Below are 23,353 nucleotides of genomic sequence, written 5' to 3'. Positions count from 1 at the left end.
CAGAACTCACAGGCCATACTCACAATTATGGGGTTTATTAGGGAAGTCACAGGTTACAGTTCAGGATCAGGAACTATTCAGGATACAGCAGGCCTCTCCCTGGCCCTCAGCCTCTTGATCCTTGGTCCCTTGGGCCTCTTGCATCACCCGTGCCTGTGTCCTGCTTGGGCAAGTGTCACAAAGTTCTTTAGCTCTGCCAGTAAGTGCCTGAGGGAACCACACTCTGCCAGTAAGCCTTGGCCTGAAGACACTCAGCTCTCTCACTCCAGTGGGTCAGCACATCCACTGCATTCACCTTGCTCCGTGGGCCGGAAAGCCCACTGCACCATCTCATGCCAGTCTCCTGGTTCTATTGCTGCCATTTCTCTGCCGATGCTTCTCACCTTCCTGCACCATCTCCAGTGTTACAGCTCTCTCGCGCTCTCTCTCTCTGTCTCCTGGGTCTAGGAGGTTCTAAGCACAGGAACCCTGAGTCCAAACGATGCCCTCTGCGCCTGTCTCTTCTTCTTGCTGGTAGTCTCTTCTTCTTCCTCTCTTGGATAACTAATTTTAAGCCTAGAGGGATGACAAAACTGACCAGTCCCCTCGTTAGTGTTCCAAACACCTTATTTGCACAGTCTCACCCCCACAACAGTGCCTTACACCTTATTTGCATTACTAGCAATCAGTCCAATCCCCTTGGTGGGCCACACACACATTATTTGCTTAGTCTGGCCCAGTCATTTGGTGGGAGGTGCAAGACCATGGCTAGAAAGGTCATATTAAAGTGATCCATCGTACTGCAGTCACTATACTTATTATATAAAGTTTCCAGGTACCAGGCTTTCTATATTTTGAACAGAATTCTTGAGGACAGAAGAAACAGTACTTAAAGAAATGAAATTGTAATGGTAAAAATGAACAGTGACGGCATTAAATTTTTATCTTGGTGGGACTGCCCTATACTCCTTTAAATCAGTATTATCTGCCAGCTTCCTTACTTTGCTTACTTAGGCCAGCTTTATTTATTTATTTTTTTGGAATATCCTTTTTTTAAACAAAAATTTCTTAGAACAGTTTTAAATTTACAGAATTATTGTGAAGATAGTACAGAGAGTTCTCCTAACCCATTTCCTCTGTTATTATCATCTTATATTATTAGTATAGTACATTTGTTGCAATTAATGAACCAATATCAATAAAGTCCAATTTACTAATTTTTTTCTTTCATAGATCATGCTGTTCGTATTGTACCTAAAACTTGTCACCAAACCCAAGCAAGATCATGTAGGTTTTCTCCTGTTCTCTTCAAGAAGTTTCATAATTTTGCATTTTACATTTAGTTCTGTGATCCATTTTGAGTTAATTTTTGTGTTAGATGTAAAGCTTGTGTCTATGTTCATTTTTTGTCATATGGACATCCAATTACCCTAGCAACATTTGTTCAATAGGCTATCCTTTCTTCATTGAATTGCCTTTGCTTCTTTTTCAGAAGTCAATTAACTATATTTGTGTCATTTTATTTCTGAGCTCTCTCTTCTGTTCTCTGAATCTGCATGTCTATTCTTTTGCCCATACCATGCCATCTTGATTATTGTAACCTTATAGTAAATCTTGATATTTGGTAGCGTGAATACTCCAACTTTATTCTTCTTCGGTAATTGTGTTGTCTAGATGAGGTTCTTTGCCTTTCCATTTAAACTTTAGAATCAGTTTGTCAATCTTGACAAAATAGCTTTCTGGGATTTTGTTTGGGATTGGATTGAATCAATAGATGAAGTAGAGAAGAATTGAAATGCTAAACGATATTGAATTTTCTAGTTCATGAATACAGAATATCTCTCCATCTATTTAGATCTTTCATTTTTTTCCATCAGTAGCTTTTCATATTGGATTGACACAGTGGCTACAACAATGGGCTCATACAGAGCAAGGATTGTGAGGATGCCACAGGACTGGGCAACATTTCATTCTGTTATACATAAAGTCACTATGAGTCAGAGCTGATTCAACAGCACCTGATAACAGTTTTTCACATATAGGTTGTATACTATGTTATTAGATTTATTTCTAAGTATTTCATTTTGTGGGATGCTATTGCTGCTAACCAAAAGGTAGACCGTTCGAATCCACCAGCTGCTCCTTGGAAACCCTACGGGGCAGTTCTACACTGTCCTCTAGGGTTGCTATGAGTTGGAATCACTCGATGGCAACATGTTTCTTGTTTTGTTTTGTTTTTGGTTTATTGTAATAATATCGTCTGCTAGTAGAGGTGGTTTTATTTCTTCCTTTAGAATCTGTGTATATTTTATTTCCTTTTCTTGTCTTACTTCACTAGCTAGAACTTACATTATGTTGAATTAGAGTGGTGAGAGAGGGCAGCTTTGCCTTGTTCTCAGTCTTAGGGGAAAGTGTCCGGTTTGTCACCATTAAGTATGATGTTAGCTATAGGTGGTTGTTGTTGTTAAATAGATACTCTTTATCAAATTGAGGAAATGTCTTTCTATTCCTAGTTTTCTGAGACTTTTTATCATGAACGGGTGTTGGATTTTGTAAATACTTTTTCTGTGACAATTGATATAATCATATATAGTTTTTTCTTCTTTAGTCTGTTGATGTGGTAGATTACATTGATTGGTTTTTTTGAATGTTGAACCAGCCTTCCATATCTGGAAAAAATACCACTTCATCATGGTGTGTAATTCTTCTTATACATTGTTGCATTGATTTGCTAGTATTTTGTTGAGAGTTTTTTATCTATGTTTATTAGAGATATTTTCCTGAAGTTTTCCTTGCTTATAATGTCTTTATCTAGTTGTGGTATTAGGGCAATGCTGGCCTCATAGAATGAATTTGGAAGTATTCCCTCTGCATTCCAAAGGCCAAAGCTGAAGCAAATGAAAGCAGCCACTGTATACTGTTACTGTGGTTATATTCTTGAATAACAAGTCACCTTAAAAAATTCTTTATTTCTCCCTGTTGCCCAGGAGTAAAGCACTTCACAATTGGGACCTACTTGTTTCTTCTATTCTCTTCTTCTGCTGTTCTTCACCATAAGTTCTAGTGACACTTCCACCTCTCTACTTACTGTAATCTCTACCAATTTTTAACCACATCGTATTAGACAGGTCAGTTAACCTCTCTGAGCCTCAGTTTTCTTGTATTTAAAGTAGGGATATTGATACTTTCCTTATGAGATTACTTATGTAACTCACTGGAGTCATCTCATCTAACTCACAAATATTACTTTCTTTTCCCTTTTTCTGCTATTCCTAAATACCATGATTTTTCATGATTCAAAGTCTTTATATATGCTGTTCCCTTTCTAACCAATTACTTTCCTTCTGTATCCCATCTTCTTCCAAGTTTATCTAATAAAATCATCATTTAAAAATTTTCTTCAAATATTACTTCCTCTGTAAAGTCATTCTTGGCTGCCTGTTAATTCCTTTGTGCACTCACTTCTGCCATAATTTGAATTGTGTTCTACCGTACTTTTCTCTCCAGTAGATTAGAACTTCTAGGGCTGGAGCCAAGTCTATCTAGCGCAGTGTCTGGGGAATAGTAGATGTCGAGTTAATACTGCCCAAATGAAGTAATGAATGAGAGAATTTTTTTTTTGTCTTCTTGATTTTTTTTTGATATTATTGAGTTGAGACCATTTGGATTGGTCAAGAAAGATATCTTCACGTGAACAAGAGTGACCTCCTGTCTGTAAGTCACCAGTACTTTAAATGAGGTCCTTGCCCCAATACCACCTACTTCCAGATATTCTAGGCATGGAGGTAATGGAGAAAACGATTCCTTAAAGTAGACTGTGGGGTTTTAAAATCTTTTTTAAAAGTGTTATTAAAATGTTTGGCATAGAGTCTTCTTGTTTCCAATAAATTCAAGTCATCCCTCAGCCTAAAAATTTTTATCTTGAAAACTAGCAAATACAATTGATTACATTTTAAATTTTAAAAAAAGTTTACCCTGATTTTTTGGGAGGCTGATGTAAATTTCTTTCAGGGCTCCTGCTGTTTTGCACAGCTGGTTTGTTGCAATGTTCTCTCAATAATCTTGGACAAAATTCATAATGAAAAGCAGAGGTGACAGCTATGGTGTGTTAAACCCTACCAGACAGAATCCAGACGCAAAACATCCTCCTGCAATATAATGTTTAAAATTCAAATGAGCGTTTGAAAGACACAAAGCACTAATACCATCATCTCACCCTAAGGCACTGTTATTGTACATGGACGCTTACTTCCTTGTGCATTGTTAGGGGGATATTGCAACATTCCTGCCTCACCAGCTTTTATTAAATGCAGTGTTCCTATTGAGTAAAAATTGTTTAAAAACAGGAGGGGTGGGTAAAGTTTAAAGTTACCCCATAATCTGCTTTATCTCTTATAGTAATACACTTCAGTTTCTATAGAATTACAAGCCTGAAGGGGCCACAGCTGCACTGGGAACCAGACAGGGATTCTGGATATACATAAAGGCACCAGAATTTCATGTAGAGCAGTTAGGGATCGTTACTATTCTAGATCTTATTTTGGTACACATGTTCATTCTAAAGCTATTTTTTTCCTTTATCCATTGAAGAAGCCTACCTTTTACTCCTATATTCAACAAATAAACATTATGGAGAATCTTCAGTTTGGTAAGTTCTTAGGAATATGGGTGATTGAGAAACACATCCTCCCTCAAGCTTTCAGTCAAGTAAGGGAAGAGCAGGGCTATATGTCTCCATGTGTGTACGTGGAAAATATTGTTAGCTGCCTTTGAGTCAGCTCCAACTCATAGCGACCCCATGTACAATAATGTAATATTGCGTGGTCCTGCGCCATCTTTGTGATTGTTGGTATGCTCAAATTCATTGTTGTAGCCACTGTGTATTTTGAGTGCCTTCCTACCTAGGGGGCTCATCTTTGAGCTCTGTATTGGGCAATATTCTGTTGTGATCCATAGGATTTTTATTGGCTGATTTTTCAGAAGTAGATCCCCAGGGCTTTGTAATGTCAGTTCTATGACACTATTGGAAAGAGGAGGACCCTGGTGGTGCAGTGGTTAAGAACTCAGCTGCTAACCAAAAAGTTGGCAGTTCGAGTCCACAAGATGCTCCTTGGAAACCCTATGGGGCAGTTCTACTCTGTCCTGTAGGGTCGTTATGAGTCTGAATCTACTCGATGGCAATGGATTTGGTTTTTTTTGTGGGGGGGGATCATTAATTCCAGCTTGATTAAGTGAGGAAGCCTTTGGGAGGCAATAGATTTGAGGTGGGCCTTGTAGAAGAAATAAATTTAAAAACTAGTATTGAAAAATAGAAAATAGAAGCATTTCTTGAACACATAGCCCTTGATGATTTGCCAGCTATATTTCTGTAGTTCAATGGATCGCTTTTGTGTGGCCTTTCCTGCCATAGTCTTGTAACTCCCACTCAAGTGATTGGGTGGGACTGCAAATAAGGCAGTTGAGGCCCACCAAGGTGATTGGTCAGTTTTGCCTTAAAAGAGAGCCAATTCCAGAGCAGGAATGGATCCTGCCACCGCCAAGGAAGGAGAGAAGAGCAGGAGATGGCGCAGTGGCCCGCCTTGCTACCCAGCCCACGGAACAAGAAAGCTGAGTGCCTTTGGGCAGAGGCCGAGGCCTAAGGAGAGGTTGCCTGTAAGCATGCCTAGGAAGAGGCTGTCTTGATGAAAGAATTGTATCCTGAGCATTCATTCCTGAACCTGAATTGTTACCTGTTACTTCCCTAATAAACCCCGTAACTGTGAGTATGGTCTGTGAGTTCTGTGTGGCCATTGCAATGAATTATCAAACCCAGCAGAAAAATGGAGAGTGCTGTGGTAAGGACGATTGGTGTCAGAATTGGTAAAGATGGCAGAGAAAGCAGACATGTCTGACCTCCACCTCATAGGAATCAGCCTTGGGCTCTTGATCTTGATTCTCCTTCCCCCTTATGAAGCTAGAGGAGGTCAGACACCACTCCTGTGCCATTTTTACAATTTCACAGAGCTGGTGTTGAGACTGAGAGTGTGGGGCAGTGAGGTCTATACCCTACTGGAGCCATAGCTGCCTTGCTTTTTTTTCTGCTTTACAAATGTTGAGTTTCTGTTTAAGTGTTTTTGAAAAAGATTTACATTGCTTTTAAAAAGTTTAAAAACTGCTGTTCTGGATTCTTAGCCTCTTTGTGTCCTTTTTTTGTATATTACAGTGATGTGAACTGTGTATCTCTCTTATCATTTATCTAATTTTACTCATCAGAGATCCAAAAATTTTCAGTAGAATGATTTAGTCTTTGGCATTTTTGCAAGTTCTGAGTTTCTCATATTTATTTCAAGCTCTTTAAACTTAATTTAGAAAGTTAAACTAGAATATATTTTTTATCATAGCAATATTTTACTGCTATTTTGAAATTTTGTGTATTTAAACCTAGATGAAATGAGATATTTCTAGAGAGTAAAAGTTTTTAGGGCAGCCAAGCACCCTAATTTTTTTTACCATAACAATTTTGAAGACTTTTTCAAATGTATTCTATATATTCCTGCTTCCAAACATTGTAAACTGAATGTAATTTAACCTTTTTTTTTCCTTATGTTGTAAAAATATATACACCCTGTCCTCACTTACCGACATGGTTAGGTTCCAAAGACCAGGTCGTTTTGCAAAACCAGCATTATGCAAAATGAAGGATGACCACATCAGATCACAAAATGGAGGATGACTACATCATCACCTAATTGCCAAACCACGGAGAATCATGGCACAGCCAAGTTGACACATAACCTTAAACATCACAACCAGCGTTACCCTTGCCTTGCACTTCAGTGTTTGTTACTGCCAGCCGTATGTTGTTAATGCACAAAATAGTCAGATAGTAGATTTTTTACTGTTGCATAAATGTGAGATGTTGAATAAGAGGTAGTTGGTAAGTGAGTAGAAGGTGTACAACAAAATATGTTGGTTATCTAATGCTGCTGTAACAAATACCACAAATGGGTGGCTTTAATGAACAGAAATTAATTTTCTCACATTTTAGGAGGCTAGAAGTCTGAATTCAGGGCATTGACTCTAGGGGAAGCCTGTCTGTCTCTTTTGGTTCTGAGGGAAGGTCCTTGTCTCCTTTCAGCATCTGTTCCTCAGTTCCTTACCAATCTTCTTGTGGTGTGGCATCTATCTGTGCTTCCTTGCTTCTGTTCCTGAACTGCTCCTTTTGTATCTCGAAAATGATTGGCTTAAAACACACCCTACCCTGATATGACCTCATTAACATAACAAAGAAAACCCTATTCCCAAGTGGGATTACATCCACAAGTATAGGGGTTAAGATTGACAACACATATTTTGGAGGAATACAGTTTAATTCATAACACAAAACTTTTACCAGTTCAGCGTTTTTTAAATGTAAATTTAATGACGCATAACTTCACCTTTTTTCCGTTACTCAGGTTTATCAAACTTGTCAGACAGTTTAGTCCCTCTAAAGCTCTTAGGCTGTTGTACATTATTTGTCTGCTTTTTCTTACTCATTTTTGCTACTCCAAGACCATTTTCTTCCCTATCCTGAGTGAGTTTCCAGGCAAAATGAAATGATTATTTATGTTAATATTGATATTATTCATGATGAGTAGTATTAGAAAAGATAATGAATAAATACTATTGCTGACTATTTCTGTCACTTTTTCATCCAGCTCTTCATTGAAATCCTTATTTTTCGATTACTTGACAATATATCATTAATTCATAGATTGAGTTAGTTATCTTACCTTTCTATTCTAACATTATTTCTTAACATCTATTACTTTTATATTCTAATATTTTCATAATATTTTGTTATTTTCTTTAACTTATTAGTTGATGATGTAGTGTTAACTATGAATTTGATGAACTTTTTTTATTACTTCAGTGTCACTATATTTCAGTACCACTACTGGTCTGACAGTGTGTTGTATTGGGGTGGTTTGCATGTTGCTGTGATGCTGGAAGCTATGTCACTGGTATTTCAAATACCAGCAGGGCCACCAATGGTGTACAGGTTTCAATAGAGCTTCCAGACTAAGACAGACTAGGAAGAAGGACCTGGCAACCTACTTTCAATAAAAATTAGTCAATGAAAACCTCATAGATAAAAACAGAACATTGCCCAATATACAGTTGGAAGATGCGGCCAGATTAAAAGGCATTCAAAATACGACCTGGGAAGAGCTGCCTCCTCAAAGTAGAATTGTCCTTAATGATGTGGATGGAGTAAAGCTTTCAAGACCTTCATTTGCTGATCTGGCAGGACTCAAAATGATAAGTAACAGCTACAAACATCCATTAGTAAACAGAACATAAAATGTAGAAAGTATGAATTAAGGAAAATTGAAAGTTACCAAAACTGAAAGGGAACATTTGAAGATCGATATCCTAGGCATTAGTGAACTGAAATGGACTGGTATTGGCCATTTTGAATGGGATAATCGTATGGTCTCCTATGAAGAAGAATGGCATTGCATTCATCATTAAAGGAAACATTTAAGATCTATCCTGAAGTACAGTGCTGTCAGTGATAGGATAGTATTCATACACCTACAAGGAAGACCAGTTAATATGACTATTATTCAAATGTGTGCACCAACCACTAATGCCAAAGATGAGGAAATTGAAGATTTTTATGAACTGCTGCATCCTGAAATTAATCAAACATGCAATCAAGATGCGTTAATCATTACTGGTGATTGGAATGCAAAAGTTACAAACTGAGAAGCAGGCTCAGTAGTTAGAAAATTTAGCATTGGTGATAGAAACGATGCCAGAGATCGCATGATAGACTTCTGCAAGACCAATGACTTATTCATTGTAAATGCTTTTTTTCAACAGCACAAATGTTGACCATACACATGGACCTTATCGGATGGAATACACAGTAATCTAATCAACTACGTCTGTGGAAGGAAACGATGGAGAAGCTCAATATCATCAGTCAGGACAAGACCAGGGGTGAAGTGTGGAACAGACCATCAATTACTCCTATGCAAATTCAAGCTAAAGCTGAAGAAAATTGAAACAAGTTCATGAGAGCCAAAGTACAACCTTGAGTATATCTCATCCGAATTCAGAGACCATCTCAAGAATAGATTTGACGCATTGAACACTGATGACCAAAGACCAAACGAGTTGTGGGATGACATCAAGGATATCATTCATGAAGAAAGCAAAATGCCATTAAAAAGATACGAAAGAAAGAAATGACCAAAGTGGATGTCAGAAGAGACTTTTAAACTTGCTCTAAACATCGAATAGCTAAAGCAAATGGAAGAAATGATGAAGTAAAAGGGTGAACAGAAGATTTCAAAGTGCAGCTCAAGAAGACAAGATAAAGTATTATAATGAAATGTGCAAAGACTTGGAGTTAGAAAACCAAAAGGAAAGAACACTTTCAGCATTTCTCAAGCTGAAGGAACTGAAGAAAAAATTCAAGCCTCAATTTGCAATATTGAAGGATTTTATTGGCAATAAATTGAATGATGCAGGAAGCATCAAAAGATGATGGAAGAAATACACAGACTCACTGTACCAAAAAGAACTGATTGATGTTCAGACATTTCAGGAGGTAGCATATGGTCAATAACCGATGGTACTGAAGAGCAAGTCCAAGCTGCACTGAGGTCATTGGCAAAAAACAAGGCTCCAGGAATTGACAGGATACCAATTAACATACTTCAACAAATGGATACAATGATAGAAGCACTCACTTGTCTGTGCCAAGAAATTTGGAACAGTTACCTAGCCAACCGACTGGAAGAGATCCATATTTGTGCCCATTCCAAAGAAAGGTGATCCATCAGAATGCGGAAATTATTGAACAATATCATTAATATCACATGCAAGCAAACTTTTGCTGAAGATAATTCGAAAACAGCGGTAGCCGTACATCAACAGGGAACTGCCAGAAATTCAAGCCATATTCAGAAGAGGACTTGTGACAAGGGATATCATTGTTGATGTCAGATTGATCTTGGATGAAAGAAGAGAATACCAGAAAGGTGTTTTTACTTGTGTTTTATTGATTATGCAAAGTCATTTGACTGTGTGAGTCGTAACAAATTATGGATAACATTGAGAAGAAGGGAATTCCAGAACACTTAATTTTGCTCATACAGAACCTGTACATAGACCAAGAGGCAGTCATTCAAACCGAACAAGGTGATTTCGTTTGCTTTAAAATCAAGAAAGGTGTGTGTCAGGGTTGTATCCTTTCACCATACTTATGCAATCTGTGTGTTGAGCAAATAATCTGAGAAGCTAGGCTAGATGAAGAAAAATGTGACATCAGGATTCGAGGAAGACTCATTAACAACCTGCGAAATGCAGATGACACAACCTTGCTTGCTGAACATGAAGATGACTTGAAGCACTTATTGATGAAGGTCAAAGACCATAGTCCTCAGTATGGATTACATCTCAACATAATGAAAAGGAAAATCCTTACAACTGTACCAGTAAACAGCATCGTGATAAATGACGTGGAAATTGAAGTTTTTTCTTCTTGGATCAACAATCAGTGCCGATGGAAGCAGCAATCAAGAACTCAAACAATGTACTTGCATTGGGCGAATCTGCTGCAAAAGACCTTTAAAGTGCTAAAAAGCAAAGTTGTCACTTTGAGGACTAAGGTGCGCCTCACCCAAGCCATGTTATTTTCAGTCGCTTCATATACATATGAAAGCTGGATAATGGAAAAGTAAAACCAAAGAAAAATCGATGCATTTGAATTTTAGTGCTGGTGAAGAGTATTGAATATACCATGGACTGCTAGAAGAATGAACAAATATGTCTTGGGGGAAGTACAACTAGAATGCACCTTAGAAGCGAGGATGGAGAGATTTTTGTCCCTGAAGAAGGACATCATGCTTGTAGAGGGTCAGCGAAAAAGGGGAAGATCCCCAAACAGATGGTTTAACATAGGGGCTGCAACAGTAGACTCAAATAATGTTAACGATTGTGAGGATGGTGCAGGACTGGGCAGCATCTCATTCTTTTGTACGTCGGGTCGCTACGAGTCGGAGCTGAATTGACGGCAGCAAACAACATTTCAGTAAAATAAAATCAAGGCCAGGGTGGTTCTTCACATATACATCCTAACTAACTAAGCTAACTTTCAAGATTTATTGTTTATTGTTGTATTTATTAATATTTTGCAAGTAATGTTTACTTTATTCTTTACGTAATTTGAGTTTGTTTCTTAGCAAGATTCTTAGATAACATTTTCATTAAAGTTTCTGAAGTTCAGAGGTATTACATTTTCTCTAGATAGCTGGTTCCACGAAATCAGAGTCAATTTTTTATTTTGACATGTATAATATTTAATAAATGAGGACTGTGATTAGCATAGGATGCATTATACCACTTTTGACATATCTCATTTCTTCTTATGGATTAAAATTTAATTTTTTACATAATAATTGACGAGCTGTGCATTTTTGAGTGTTCTGTACATAGATTCATTTAAGAAAGTTGGAACCATTATTAGTTCTGCTAGAAGAGTAAGGAGAAAATATAGAGAAGTTGTCCAATAATATATTTGCTTATATGGGAAAACAAGGCATATCCCTATTCAATAAAATTATCAGAAGCCAAATATATTTTACCTTACTCTAATACTGCCCTGGGGTTGATGGTAACATTATATTGTGGGAGAAATTAACTGTAACTATGTCGAATACAGAAGCAAACTATACAAATTCTGCTCTAGAGAAGAAAACTATATAGTTTGGACCCAAGAAAATCTACCATGATATGGAGTGGTCGTTTTTTAGACTAAAATAAAATAAAATCATCTCTGCAAATATTTTCTAAACATAGGAAAAGTACTTTTTAAGTAATAAGTCCTTTAAAAGCATTGCTGGTTTTCTCTTTCTTATTACTTAGTGGTGGTGGTGGTGTTAGGGGCCATCAAGTCGGTTCCAACTTATAGCCACCCTATGTACAGCAGAATGAAACATTGCGCTTTCCTGCACCAACCTCATGATCATTGCTGTATTTGAGCACATTGTTGCAGCCACCGTGTCAGACCATCTTTTGAGGGTCTTCCTCTTTTTCACTGACCCTGTACGTTACCAAGCATGGTGTCCTTCTCCAAGGACTGGTCCCTCCTGATAACATGTCTAAAGTACATGAGACGAAGTCTCGCCATCCTTACTTCTAAGGAGCATTCTGGCTATACTTCTTCCAAGACAGATTTGTTCATTCTTCTGGCAGTCCATGGTATATTCAATATTCTTTACTAACACTATAATTCAAATGCATCAATTCTTCAGTCTTCCTTATTCATTGTCCAGCTTTCACACATCTACAAGGCAATTGAAAATTTCATGGCTTGGGTCAGGCACACCTTAGTCCTAAAAGTGATATCTTTGCTTTTTAACACTTAAAAGTGGTTTTTTGCAGCAGATGTGCCCAATGCAATACATCATTTGATTTCTCAACTGTTGCTTCCATGGGTGTTGATTGTGGATCCAAGTCAAATGAAATCCTTGACAACTTCAGTCTTTTCTCCATTTATCATGATGTTGTTTATTGGTCCAGTTGTGAAGATTTTTGTTTTCTTTATGTTGACATGCAATCTGTACTGAAGGCTGTAGTCTTTGATCTTCATCTGTAAGTACTTCAAGTCCTCTTCACTTTCACCAAGCAAGATTGTGTCATCTGCATTTCTCAGGTTGTTAATGAGTCTTCCTGCAATCCTGATGCCTCATTCTTCTTCATATAGTCCAGCTTCTTGGATTATTTGCTCAGCATACAGATTGAAAAAGTATGGGGAAAGGATACAACCCTGACGCACACCTTTCCTGATTTTACACCATGCAATATCCCCTTGTTCTGTTTGAATGACTGCCTCTTGGTTTTTGTACAGGTTCCACATGAACACAATCAAGTGTTCTGGAATTCCCATTCTTCTTAATAGTCCTGGTTTTTTGTTTTTCTTTATTCCCTAAGCTATTTAGACTAGCAAATTCTATGTTTGGTAATACTCTATGTATTCTTCTTACAGCTACTAATTGATTACCATTGCCATCGAGTCTGTTCCTACTTACAGCGACCTTATAGGACAGAGTATAACTGCCCCATAGGGTTTCCACACTGTGATCTTTACAGAAGCAGACTGCCACATTTTTCTTCTGTGAACAGCTGGGGGGTTCGAACCCTTGACCTTACGGTTAAGCACCAAGCACTTAACCACGGTGCCACCAGGACTACTTACTAGTTGATTTTGTAGCCTTATTTGATTCACATCCTTGTTTCTTTTTCTGCAAATAATACTCTAGTCTAACCTCAGATTGTGGTGGCCAATCTTTTCTTTTGAACCTTTGAAAGCATTCTTCCCAACTCATTAGGTCCCCATTTTTAGTCAATATTGACGTTTTTGACAACTGGTAGAGGATGTGATTCATTAGCATTTTGCTCTCTTCTTGGCTATTTCCTTCTTCTTTTATGTAGCCATTTAAGTAGGTTTTTTTTTTTCTTTTTAAATTATGCTTTAGGTAAAAATTTACAGAGCAAATTAGTTTTCCATTTGATAGTTTGTTCATAAAATGTTTCATGACCTTAGCTTCATTTCCCACAATGTGTCTGCACTCTCCCCATTCCCGCCCTGGTTTCTCCATTTTCTTTCATCCTGATTTTCTACCGCTTCCTGCCTTCCAGTCTTTGCTTTTGGGCAGATAATGCAATAAGTTAATTCTTAATTTTCCTTTTAAAAAATTTTTCTTATGATATCATCCTTTCTTCTACCTTTGTAATATATTTAAGGCTAATCTTTAGAGGTTCCTAGCTCTCTATCTGAGCAATAGAGTCTCTGACATTGCTTAATCAACATTTTCCAAAATTACTGGTTTGAGATTTTTTTCTAAAGCTATCCAAAGTAATTGCTGTGTGTCAACATATGAATTGACAGATAAATTCAAGGACTTGTTCAACTGAAAACATCCTAATAATCTGACCAAAAAATTGTCTGTGAAGCTGTTGATTGATTTGCTTTTGATTGATTTACATTTGATTCCTTACTTTGGAAGCATAATTTTCCTTTTGTTATGAAGAAGTGATGGCCTTTGTTTATTTACTTCGCATCCCCCACAATTTATACATATCATTTTGTAACTGAAGAAAATATTTTAATATACTGATCTCAATTTCATCATGAAATGCTTAATTTTTAGCTCTGAGTGTTGTCTTCAAATTAATTATCGAGTTGCCACATAAAACGAATATAAAGCAACACACTGTAGTTATTTACAATGCTAAGAAAGGTTATTTATTTGTCTTTTGCAAAAGTTCTAGCTGTGCTGATCTGTAATCTTTTATAGCAAGTGGAAATGTTCACTGTCTGCTCTTTTATTCCTAACCCTTATTTTAACATGCTGGTGAAAACCTCCTTTGTTTACATTTGTGATCAGTAAATTCAGTGTTATTGTACAACGTGGAGAATTTTCTATTTTTTTATATATTTCCCTTCCTTTAATAATCATTGTATTTGGTTTTTCTGTTCATTATAACTAGAAATTTTAGTGTAGAGTGTTATTCATTCTTCCAATTGTTGAATAGTTAAGTTTTTATCATAGAGGCTTAAATATAATCCTTTAATTGATTACCTGAAGCTATAGATAATCAGAGCAATGCTCAAATTAGATTCCCTTTCAGAGCCATTATTAAACCTCTGAAATTAGCCTTTTTTTGGTTAAATTGCTACTTTATTTGAATATATTGTATAGGTAGAAGCCAAATTCTATACTCATTAGAGTATAGAAATACTATATATCTAAGAAGAAAGTACTTCTACCACCTAGGAATTGTAACTGGTAATGAGTCAAGAAATGATACCCCAGAAATGATTTTCCAAGAAGCTCAAGAATAAAATCCTGGAATCATCAATTCTGATTGACTTTGCTTTCCCATCTACCCCCACCCCAGGAGAAATGGCCACAATTTAGGCAAAGCACTCTAAGATTTTTTCCCCAGCATTTAAAGATTCATTAGTCTCAAAATGCAATCTGAGAGCAACACACATCAGAGTCATTTAGACAACATTATTTTAAAAACCAAGATCTGCTGAATTCGAATTTTTGGAGTTGGTGCCCCAAAGTTTGAATTTTTGTCGTACCCAAATGATTTATATGTGTAATAGATTTTCAGAACTCCTTACTTTAGAACCTACAACAAAATAAAAAAATTGTACCCCTCCAGTTTTTTTCTCTCAGCATCTGTAATTGTGTCCTTTGTATGGCCTTTCCATTTTAAGGAATAGTCAAGGCATTTATCCTATAATACACAGCAAGAAAGTGACTAGTCTTAATACCATTTGATCGCCCGATTTTAGTTTTCAAAAGAAGAGATAAAAAGGAAAAGTATTTGGAAAATCTACTTCAGAATTATGGAGCATTATTAGTCTGTATTATGTTGTCACAATCTTTCATTTATTCAGATATTCTTTAAGAGTAATACTCTTTGAATGAGTAATGCATATGTGTCTAAACAGGTCACATTAAAGTATCTCATTTTTATTAACTATATGTATTATGACTCTTTAAGCTTAAATATGAACTTCACTAAAGATTTTGAACACGATAAGAACAAACTGTTTTCCACATTAGAGGTATAGCTTAAAATTCTTAAATATTATAATCTGTGTTCGGTTTTCCTTTTTATATGTTTTGAATTTCAAAATAATGGGATTGTTCATTCTTTTATTGAATGAAATTTTTTTTTCCGTGGGAAACACATAAATTATTCCTTATACATTTTGCTACTTTCTCCCTAGAAATGAGTAACGAAATACATAGTCTCCATATTGGTACAGATTGAAAATTCAAGCTTATTAAGGAAAAATGGTTTAGTCTGAGTCTTAACCTAATCACCAGCAGATGTAGGATAAAAATCATGCAACTCCATGCTGCTTCGATTTTTTCTTCAGTGTGGATTTAACCCATTATTTGTTGAAAATTTTACTTTCATTCTACACTTAAATTTGTGTTGTTGTTGTTAGGTGCCATCAAGTCGGTTCTGACTCATAGCAACCCTATGGACAAAAGGATGAAAAACTGCCCAGTCCTGCGCCATCCTCACAATTGTTGCTATGCTTGAGCCCATTGTTGCAGCCACTGTGTCAGTCCATCTTGTTGAGGGTCTTCCTCTTTTTAGCTGACCTTCTACCAAGCACGATGTCCTTCTCCAGGGATTGATCCTTCCTGTTAATATGCCCAAGGTATGTGAGACGTAGTCTCTCCATTTTTGCTTTTAAGGAGCATTGTGGTTGTACCTCTTCCAAGACAGATTTGTTCATTCTTTTGGCAGTCCATGGTATAGTCAATATTCTTTGCCAGCACCACAATTCAAAGGCATCAGTTCTTCTTCGGTCTTCCTTATTGGTTGTCCAGCTTTCCCATGCATATGAGGCGATTGAAAACACCATGGCTTGGGTCAGGCGCACCTTAGTCTTCAAGGTGACATCTTTGCTTTTCGACAATCAGTTTGCCCAATGTGATGTGTCTTTTGATTTCTTGACTGCTGCTTCCATGGGTGTTGATTGTGGATCCAAGTAAAATGAAATCCTTGACAACCTCAATCTTTTCCACGTTTATCATAATGTTGCTTATTGGTCCAGTTGTGAGAATTTTTGTTTTCTTTATGTTGAGGTGTAATCTATACTTTGATCTTCCTCAGTAAGTGCTTCAAGTCCTCTTCACTTTCAGCAAGCAAGGTTGTGTCATCTGCATTTTGCAGATTGTTAATGAGTCTTCCTCCAATCCTGATGCCCCATTCTTCATATAGTCCAGCTTCTCGGATTATTTGCCCAGCTGCAGATTGAATAGGTATGGTGAAAGGATACAACCCTGATGCGCACCTTTCCTGACTTTAAACTGTGCAGTATCCCCTTGTTCTATGTGAACAACTACCTCTTGATCCATGTACAGATTCCTCATAAGCACAATTAAATGTTCCAGTATTCCCATTCTCTGCAATGTTATCCATTATTTGTTATGATCTACACAGTTGAATGCCTTTGCATAGTCAATAAAACACAGGTAAACATCTTTCTGATATTCTCTGCTTTCAGGCAGGATCCATCTGACGTCACCAATGATATCCCTAGTTTCATGTCCTCTTCTAAATCTGGCTTGAATTTCTGGCAGTTCCCTGTCAATATACTGCTGCAGCCGCTTTTGAATGATCTTCAGCAGAATTTTGCTTGCTTGTGATATTAATGATATTGTTCAATAATTTCCACATTCTGTTGGATCACCTTTCTTGAGAATAGGCGTAAATATGGATCTCTTCCAGTCGGCTGGCCAGGTGGCTGTCTTCCAAATTTCTTGGCATAGATGAGTGAGCACTTCCAGCGCTACATCTGTTTGTTGAGACATCTCAATTGGCATTTCATCAATTCCTGGAGCCTTGTTTTTCACCACTGCCTTCAGTGCAGCTTGGACTTCTTCCTTCAGTACCATCAGTTCTTGATCATATGCTGCCTCCTAAAATGGTTGAACATCGAACAAGTCTTTATGGCGCAGTAATTCTGTGTATTCCTTCCAATTCTTTTGATGCTTCTTGCGTCATTTAATATTTTCCCGATAGAATCCTTCACTATTGCAACTCGAGGCCTGAGTTTTTTTCTTCAGTTCTTTCAGCTTCAGAAATGCTGTGCGTGTTCTTCCCTTTTGGTTTTCTATCTCCAGGTCTTTGCGTGTGTCATCATTAATACTTTACTTTGTCTTCTCAAGCCACCCTTTGAAATCTTCTATTCAGCTCTTTTACTTCATCATTTCTTCCTTTAGCTGTAGCTACTCGACTTTCAAGAGCAAGTTTCACAGTCTCTTCTGATGTCCATTTAGGTCTTTTCTTTCTCTCCTGTCTTTTTAATGACCTCTTGCTTTCTTTATGTATAATGTCCTTAATATCATTCCACAACTCGTCTGGTCTTCAATCATTAGTGTTCAACATGTCAAGTCTGTTCTTGAGATGATCTTTAAATTCAGGTGGGATATTCTTAAGGTCATACTTTGGCTCTCATGGACTTGTTCTAATTTTCTTAGTTTCAACTTGAACTTGCATACGAGTAATTGATGGTCTGATCCTCAGTCGGCCCCTGGCCTTGTTCTGACTAAAGATGTTGAGCTTTTCCATCATCTCTTTCCACAGATGTAGTCATTTTGATTCCTGTGTATTCCATCTGGCGAGGTCCATGTGTACAGTTTGCATTTATGTTCATGAAAAAAGGTATTTGCAATGAGGAAGTTGTAGGTCTTGCAGAATTCAATTGTGGGATCTCTGGCATTGTTTCTATCACCAAGGCCATATTTTCCAACTGCTGATCCTTCTTTTTTTCCAGCTTTCACATTCCAATCACCAGTACTTATCAGTGCATCCTGATTGAATGTTTGATCAATTTCAGACTGCAGAAGTTGGTAAAAATCTTTAATTTCTTCATGTTTGGACTTAGTGATTCATGTGTAAATTTAAATAATAGTTGTTGTCTTAGGCTGGGTTCTCTAGAGAAGTAAAACCAGTAAAGCATATAAATATATATAGAGAGAGATTTATATCAAGGGAACAGTTCATGCGATTATAGAGGCTAGAATGTCCCAAGTCCATGAATCAGAGTAGAGGCCTCTCCCAATTCACGCAGCCGCAGAAGCTGGCGAACTCAAGGTCAGCAGGACAGAGAGCAGGGCTCCTGCTCATAGGCTGTGAAGATTGAGGAATTCCAAGATCAGCAGACAAGACCACAAGGTTTCTCCTGATTCACACAGCTGCAGGGGCTGGTGAACCCACGCTCAGCAGGTTGGGGGAACAGGACTCTTGCTCGCAGGCTGTGAGGATTGACGAATTCCAAAATCGACATGTAAGCTGCTAGCTCAAGTCCCAAGAACCGGAGGTGAGATGACAAGAGGCAGCTACTGGGTCTGGAACAAGCCAAAAACCTTGGCAAGGGGAGCTGGAAGGAAATAGCTGGCAGAAGGCAGAGAAATGAAAGCTGAGGGGGCAGTGAGCCGCCACAGGCCCGTACCTGCTGGTACCATTCAGCAGATTTCACCATGGGGGTGATCGCATATCAGATTTCAACAGAAAATTGATCACAACATTATACAATTGCCAAAACACTGAGAATCATGGTCTAGCCAAGTTGACATACAATATTAACTGTCACAGTTGTATTAACTTGTCTTCCTTGTAGGCGTATGGATATCATCCTATCACTGACAGCGTTGTACTTCAGGATAGGTCTTGAAATATTCTTTTTGATGATTAATGCAACGCCATTCCTCTTCAAGTTGTCATTCCTGGCATAGTAGACAATATGATTGTCTGATTCAGAATGACCAATACCAGTCCATTTCAGCTCACTAATGCCTAGGATATCGATCTTTATGCATGCCATTTCATTTTTGACGATTTCAAATTTTCCTAGATTCATACTTCTTACATTCCACATTCTGATTATTAATGTATGTTTGCAGCTGTTTCTTCTCATTTTGAGTCGTGCTACGTCAGCACATGAAGGTCCTGAAAGTTTGACCCCATCCACATCATTAAGGTCGACTCTACTTTGAGGAGGCAGCTCTTCCCCAGTCGTATTTTGAGTGCCTTCCAACCTGAAGGGCTCATCTTCTGGCATTATATCAGACAATGTTCTGCTGCTATTCATGAAGTTTTCACTGGCTAATTTTTTTCAGAAGTAGACCGCCGGCTGCTTCTTCCTAGTCTGTCTTAGTCTGGAAGCTCAGCTGAAACCTGTCCACCGTGGGTGACTCTGCTGGTGCTTGAATACTGGTGGCGTAGCTTCCAGCATCATCGCAACACACAAGCCCTCACAGTATGACAAACTGACAGACACATGGAGGACACTTAAATTTACGTATATTTAATTTATGTATTCTTTTTTCCCTTATCTTCTCCCTACCCTCTCTCCTCCCACCCTTCCTTTTCTCTGTCTAATAGCTGAGAATATTAGTTAAGTATGACTGTACAAAAAGGTCACAGCTGATATCCAGATTTTGGAATAAACATTTTCCAGTTTAATACCCAGAAATTTGCTACACCTCAAAAAGTCTCTTGGATAATTTTTAAAGAGCTTTTCTCTGCTAGTCCTTTTCCCCTTTCATCCTCCCACCCCCACCCCTTGGTTAATTTACTCAGGGAGGAGGAAGAGATAGACACATGGAAGACTTAATGGAAAAGCTCACAGCCTGTGCTTTTTTCCGTTCCTACCCCTGCAGTCACACACTCCAAAGGTAACCCTGTTTCTCAGTTTCTTGCTTGCTGACTGACTTCTTTAACCCTTCCTGTATCTTCTTTTCTCTTTCTCTCTCTCAACATTAGCTGAATCATATTTTCCATACTATTTTTGTTTTCAACATACTATGTTTCAGCTTAATTTACTAATATATCTGTATTAGCACATGCAGATCTACCTCATTTTTCAAAAAATGATTGCATAATAGCCTTATTGTATGAATATACCATAATTTATCTAGTCTCCTATTTGTAGACTTAGTGTACTTTGCAAGTGTGTCCCTGAAATAAATCCGTAACATTGGACTTGGGTTGCCAACTTTTCTTCGAAAAGATTGTACCAGTATTTATTCCCACAACAGTATATGAGTGCCTATTTCCCCAAACTTTCTCCATTACTGTTGTCAAATCTTTTAGCATTTGTCTATCATATTCTGTAGGTGAAAAATGATTTCTCATAGTTTTGATTTGTTTGTCTTTAATTATGAGTGAGATTGAGCATCTTTCCATGTTTATCGGACATATTTATTTCTTTGTATATTGTTATTCACATCCTCTGCCAATTTTTCTGTTGGGTTCTTAGTCCTTCCCCCTCCCCACTTTTGCTAGGAGTTTTTCAGGAATTGAGGAAATTAGCCTTTTGTCATTTTTGTTAAAGATTTCTTGTTTGTTTTCATTAGTCTTTTTTTTTTCTTTACTGAATATAAACTTCTAATTTTCATTTAGTTTTAGTTATCTGTATTTTTATTTGTGCTATCTCGATTTTATGTAATGATTAAAAAATGTCATCTAAGTTTTTATTTTTACTGAACTTTTTTTAAAGTTTCTTTTATGTGTCCCTTTTTAACATTTTAATATTTGATCCATCTGGGAATTATTTTATAGTGAAAGGTTAGATACAGATCCAGTTTTATTATTTTTCAAAATTATGAACCAATTTTCCTAACAGCATTGATTGAATGAACCATCTTTTTTCTCATTGGCTTAAAATGCCACCTTTATCACATTCTCAGATCCCTTATATATTTGACCGTTCCTATATTCTCATCTGTTTCATTGCTCTGTTCTGAGTATTTCTTTCTAATTACTAAACTTTTTGCGTCACAGCTTGGAGCTAGCCACTTACCTGAAATTTTTTTAATAGTAGTAATCATTTTTGTATTGATTCTTTTAACTTTCTAGGTATTTGGTCACATAATCTACAAGTAATACATTTTTGCCTGTTCCATTCTAATATTTGTATTTCTCATTTCTTCTGTTTCAGATATTAATGGAAATGCTTTTTCTCCATTAAGCATAATATAGCCTTTTCAGTTGAGATATATACTTTATCTCTTGTGAAGTCATTCTCATTTTGGTTACGAGTTAATGAAGGACTTTTATCATGAATGAAAGGTGAATTTTGTCAGTTTCTTCTTCAGCATCTAAAGATGATCATATGGCATCTTTCCTTTGACCTATTAATATTATGAATTATACTAATGGACTTTCTTAGGTTGAACAATGTTTATTCTTGGACTTGAACTCCTCTTTGTCATGATATATTATTTTACTTTTCACGTTCTGCTGATTTCTGTATTCTAATAATGTACTTAAAATTTTTGCAACAGTACTAACGTGTGAAGTTGGTGTTTACTTATTTTTTGTGCTGCCTTTCATGTTTTAATATCAGTGTTATGTTGACTTTTTAAAGGAATTAGAGGTTTTCCTTCTTTCGACAATCTGAAATAGTTTAGTAACATTTCCCCTTGGTCGCTCCTTTTGAAGTATAAGATAAAACCATAACCCATCCCATTGCCATCGAGTCAATTTCATATCATAGCGACCCTATATGACAGGCCTCCTGTAATTTCCTCCAGCACAACTGAGAGTAGGTTGCAGAGTTATAACTTTTTTCTTCAGCTTTTCATTTGGAAATAATTTCAAACTTACAGAAGAGTCATGAGATTATGAATAGTACAGAAAACATTCTTGTACTCTCTACTCAGATTTACTTGTTGATAACATTTTATCCCATTTGTAAAGCTTAACCTTTGATGAAACTTTCCTAGAGAGTTGGGAAGAGTAAAATTACAATATAAGAGCCTTATATTTAAGTACTACTGGAAATGGCTGTTCTTAAAGCACATTTGCTTAACTCTAGCCTCTCGGTCTGTTGCAGAGGTATCTCTAAGCCCTGCTTTGCGATATACATCTACTTGAGTTCTGCCACCAAGCTCAACTCAATATTTTGTCTTTAGAGAGAAATTGTTTTGTCCCATCCTTCTCCTCTCTAAGGCCCACCCCCTTTCTAGCCTCACCTCATCCCAGTGCATTCCCTTCAGGAGAAAGCCTGCCCCTGGGCAAGAGCCAGACCTTCAGGAATGTGGTCTGGCACATTTCCACAAGTGTGTCCTTTTCAGTCTTGAGTAAAGAGAACATCAGGCTCATATGACCATATTCTGTGGTCTGTTCCCTGTTACCACTCTCCAATGAGACAAGAACACACACACATACACACACACACACCTCTTACAAGAACACACACACACCTCTTATAAGAGCAAATAACGATTTTGAGACATACCATCTAAACCTCCCTACAGGAAAAACAGTTATAACCTAATCTACAAGAACAAGGGCACAGTTCTGCTAAAACATACACCCACGTAACAATAATAACTAGAACATAGGTTATCAGTCAGAAGATTCTGTATTTAGGTTTCTTAATTTGGATCCTCCCTAAGACTTTTAATCTGCATACCTACAGGCATCATTCAGAGGAGTCTCTTCTAGAATAAATAGGCATCCTATTCAAAGACAAACCTACATCTCTAAAAGGCAGAAGCTGCTTGTAACTTTATTTTTTCTTTTAATTTTTTTTTTATTGTACTTTAGATGAAGGTTTACAGAACAAATAGTTTCTCATTAAATAGTCAATGCACATATTGTTTTATGACATTGGTTAACAACCCCACGACATGTCAACACTCTCCCTTCTCGACCTTGGAGGACCTTTTTTTTTGGTGAAAATATACATAGCCAAAGTTACACCATTTCAAAAGTTTCTACATGTACAATTCAGTGACATCGATTACATTCCTCCAGTTGTGCTGCTATTCTCACTATCCTTTTC

The 23,353-nt window shown here is 37.1% G+C and overlaps 1 protein-coding gene across 2 annotated transcripts in view; it reads left to right on the top strand.

Annotated features, from left to right (window-relative positions):
* The window catches only part of ZRANB3 (zinc finger RANBP2-type containing 3), a 284,417-nt gene that overhangs the window by 109,262 nt on the left and 151,802 nt on the right, over positions 1–23,353 (top strand). Inside the window, exon 1 of one of the 2 annotated variants that reach the window (XM_023730198.1) lies at positions 16,168–16,210. The exons of the other annotated variant lie outside the window; for it this stretch is intronic. Within the exon in view, the coding sequence (XP_023585966.1) occupies positions 16,202–16,210 (9 nt within the window). The 5' untranslated portion in view covers positions 16,168–16,201. Of the gene's footprint in view, positions 1–16,167; positions 16,211–23,353 lie in introns of those variants that run through there. 2 annotated transcript variants of the gene reach the window in all.

Source organism: Trichechus manatus, unplaced genomic scaffold (assembly GCF_000243295.1).
Source record: "Trichechus manatus latirostris isolate Lorelei unplaced genomic scaffold, TriManLat1.0 scaffold00033, whole genome shotgun sequence".
Taxonomy (NCBI): Eukaryota; Metazoa; Chordata; class Mammalia; order Sirenia; family Trichechidae; genus Trichechus; species Trichechus manatus.
Note: the sequence above shows the minus strand (reverse complement) of the source record. Positions and strands in the feature narration are given on the sequence as shown.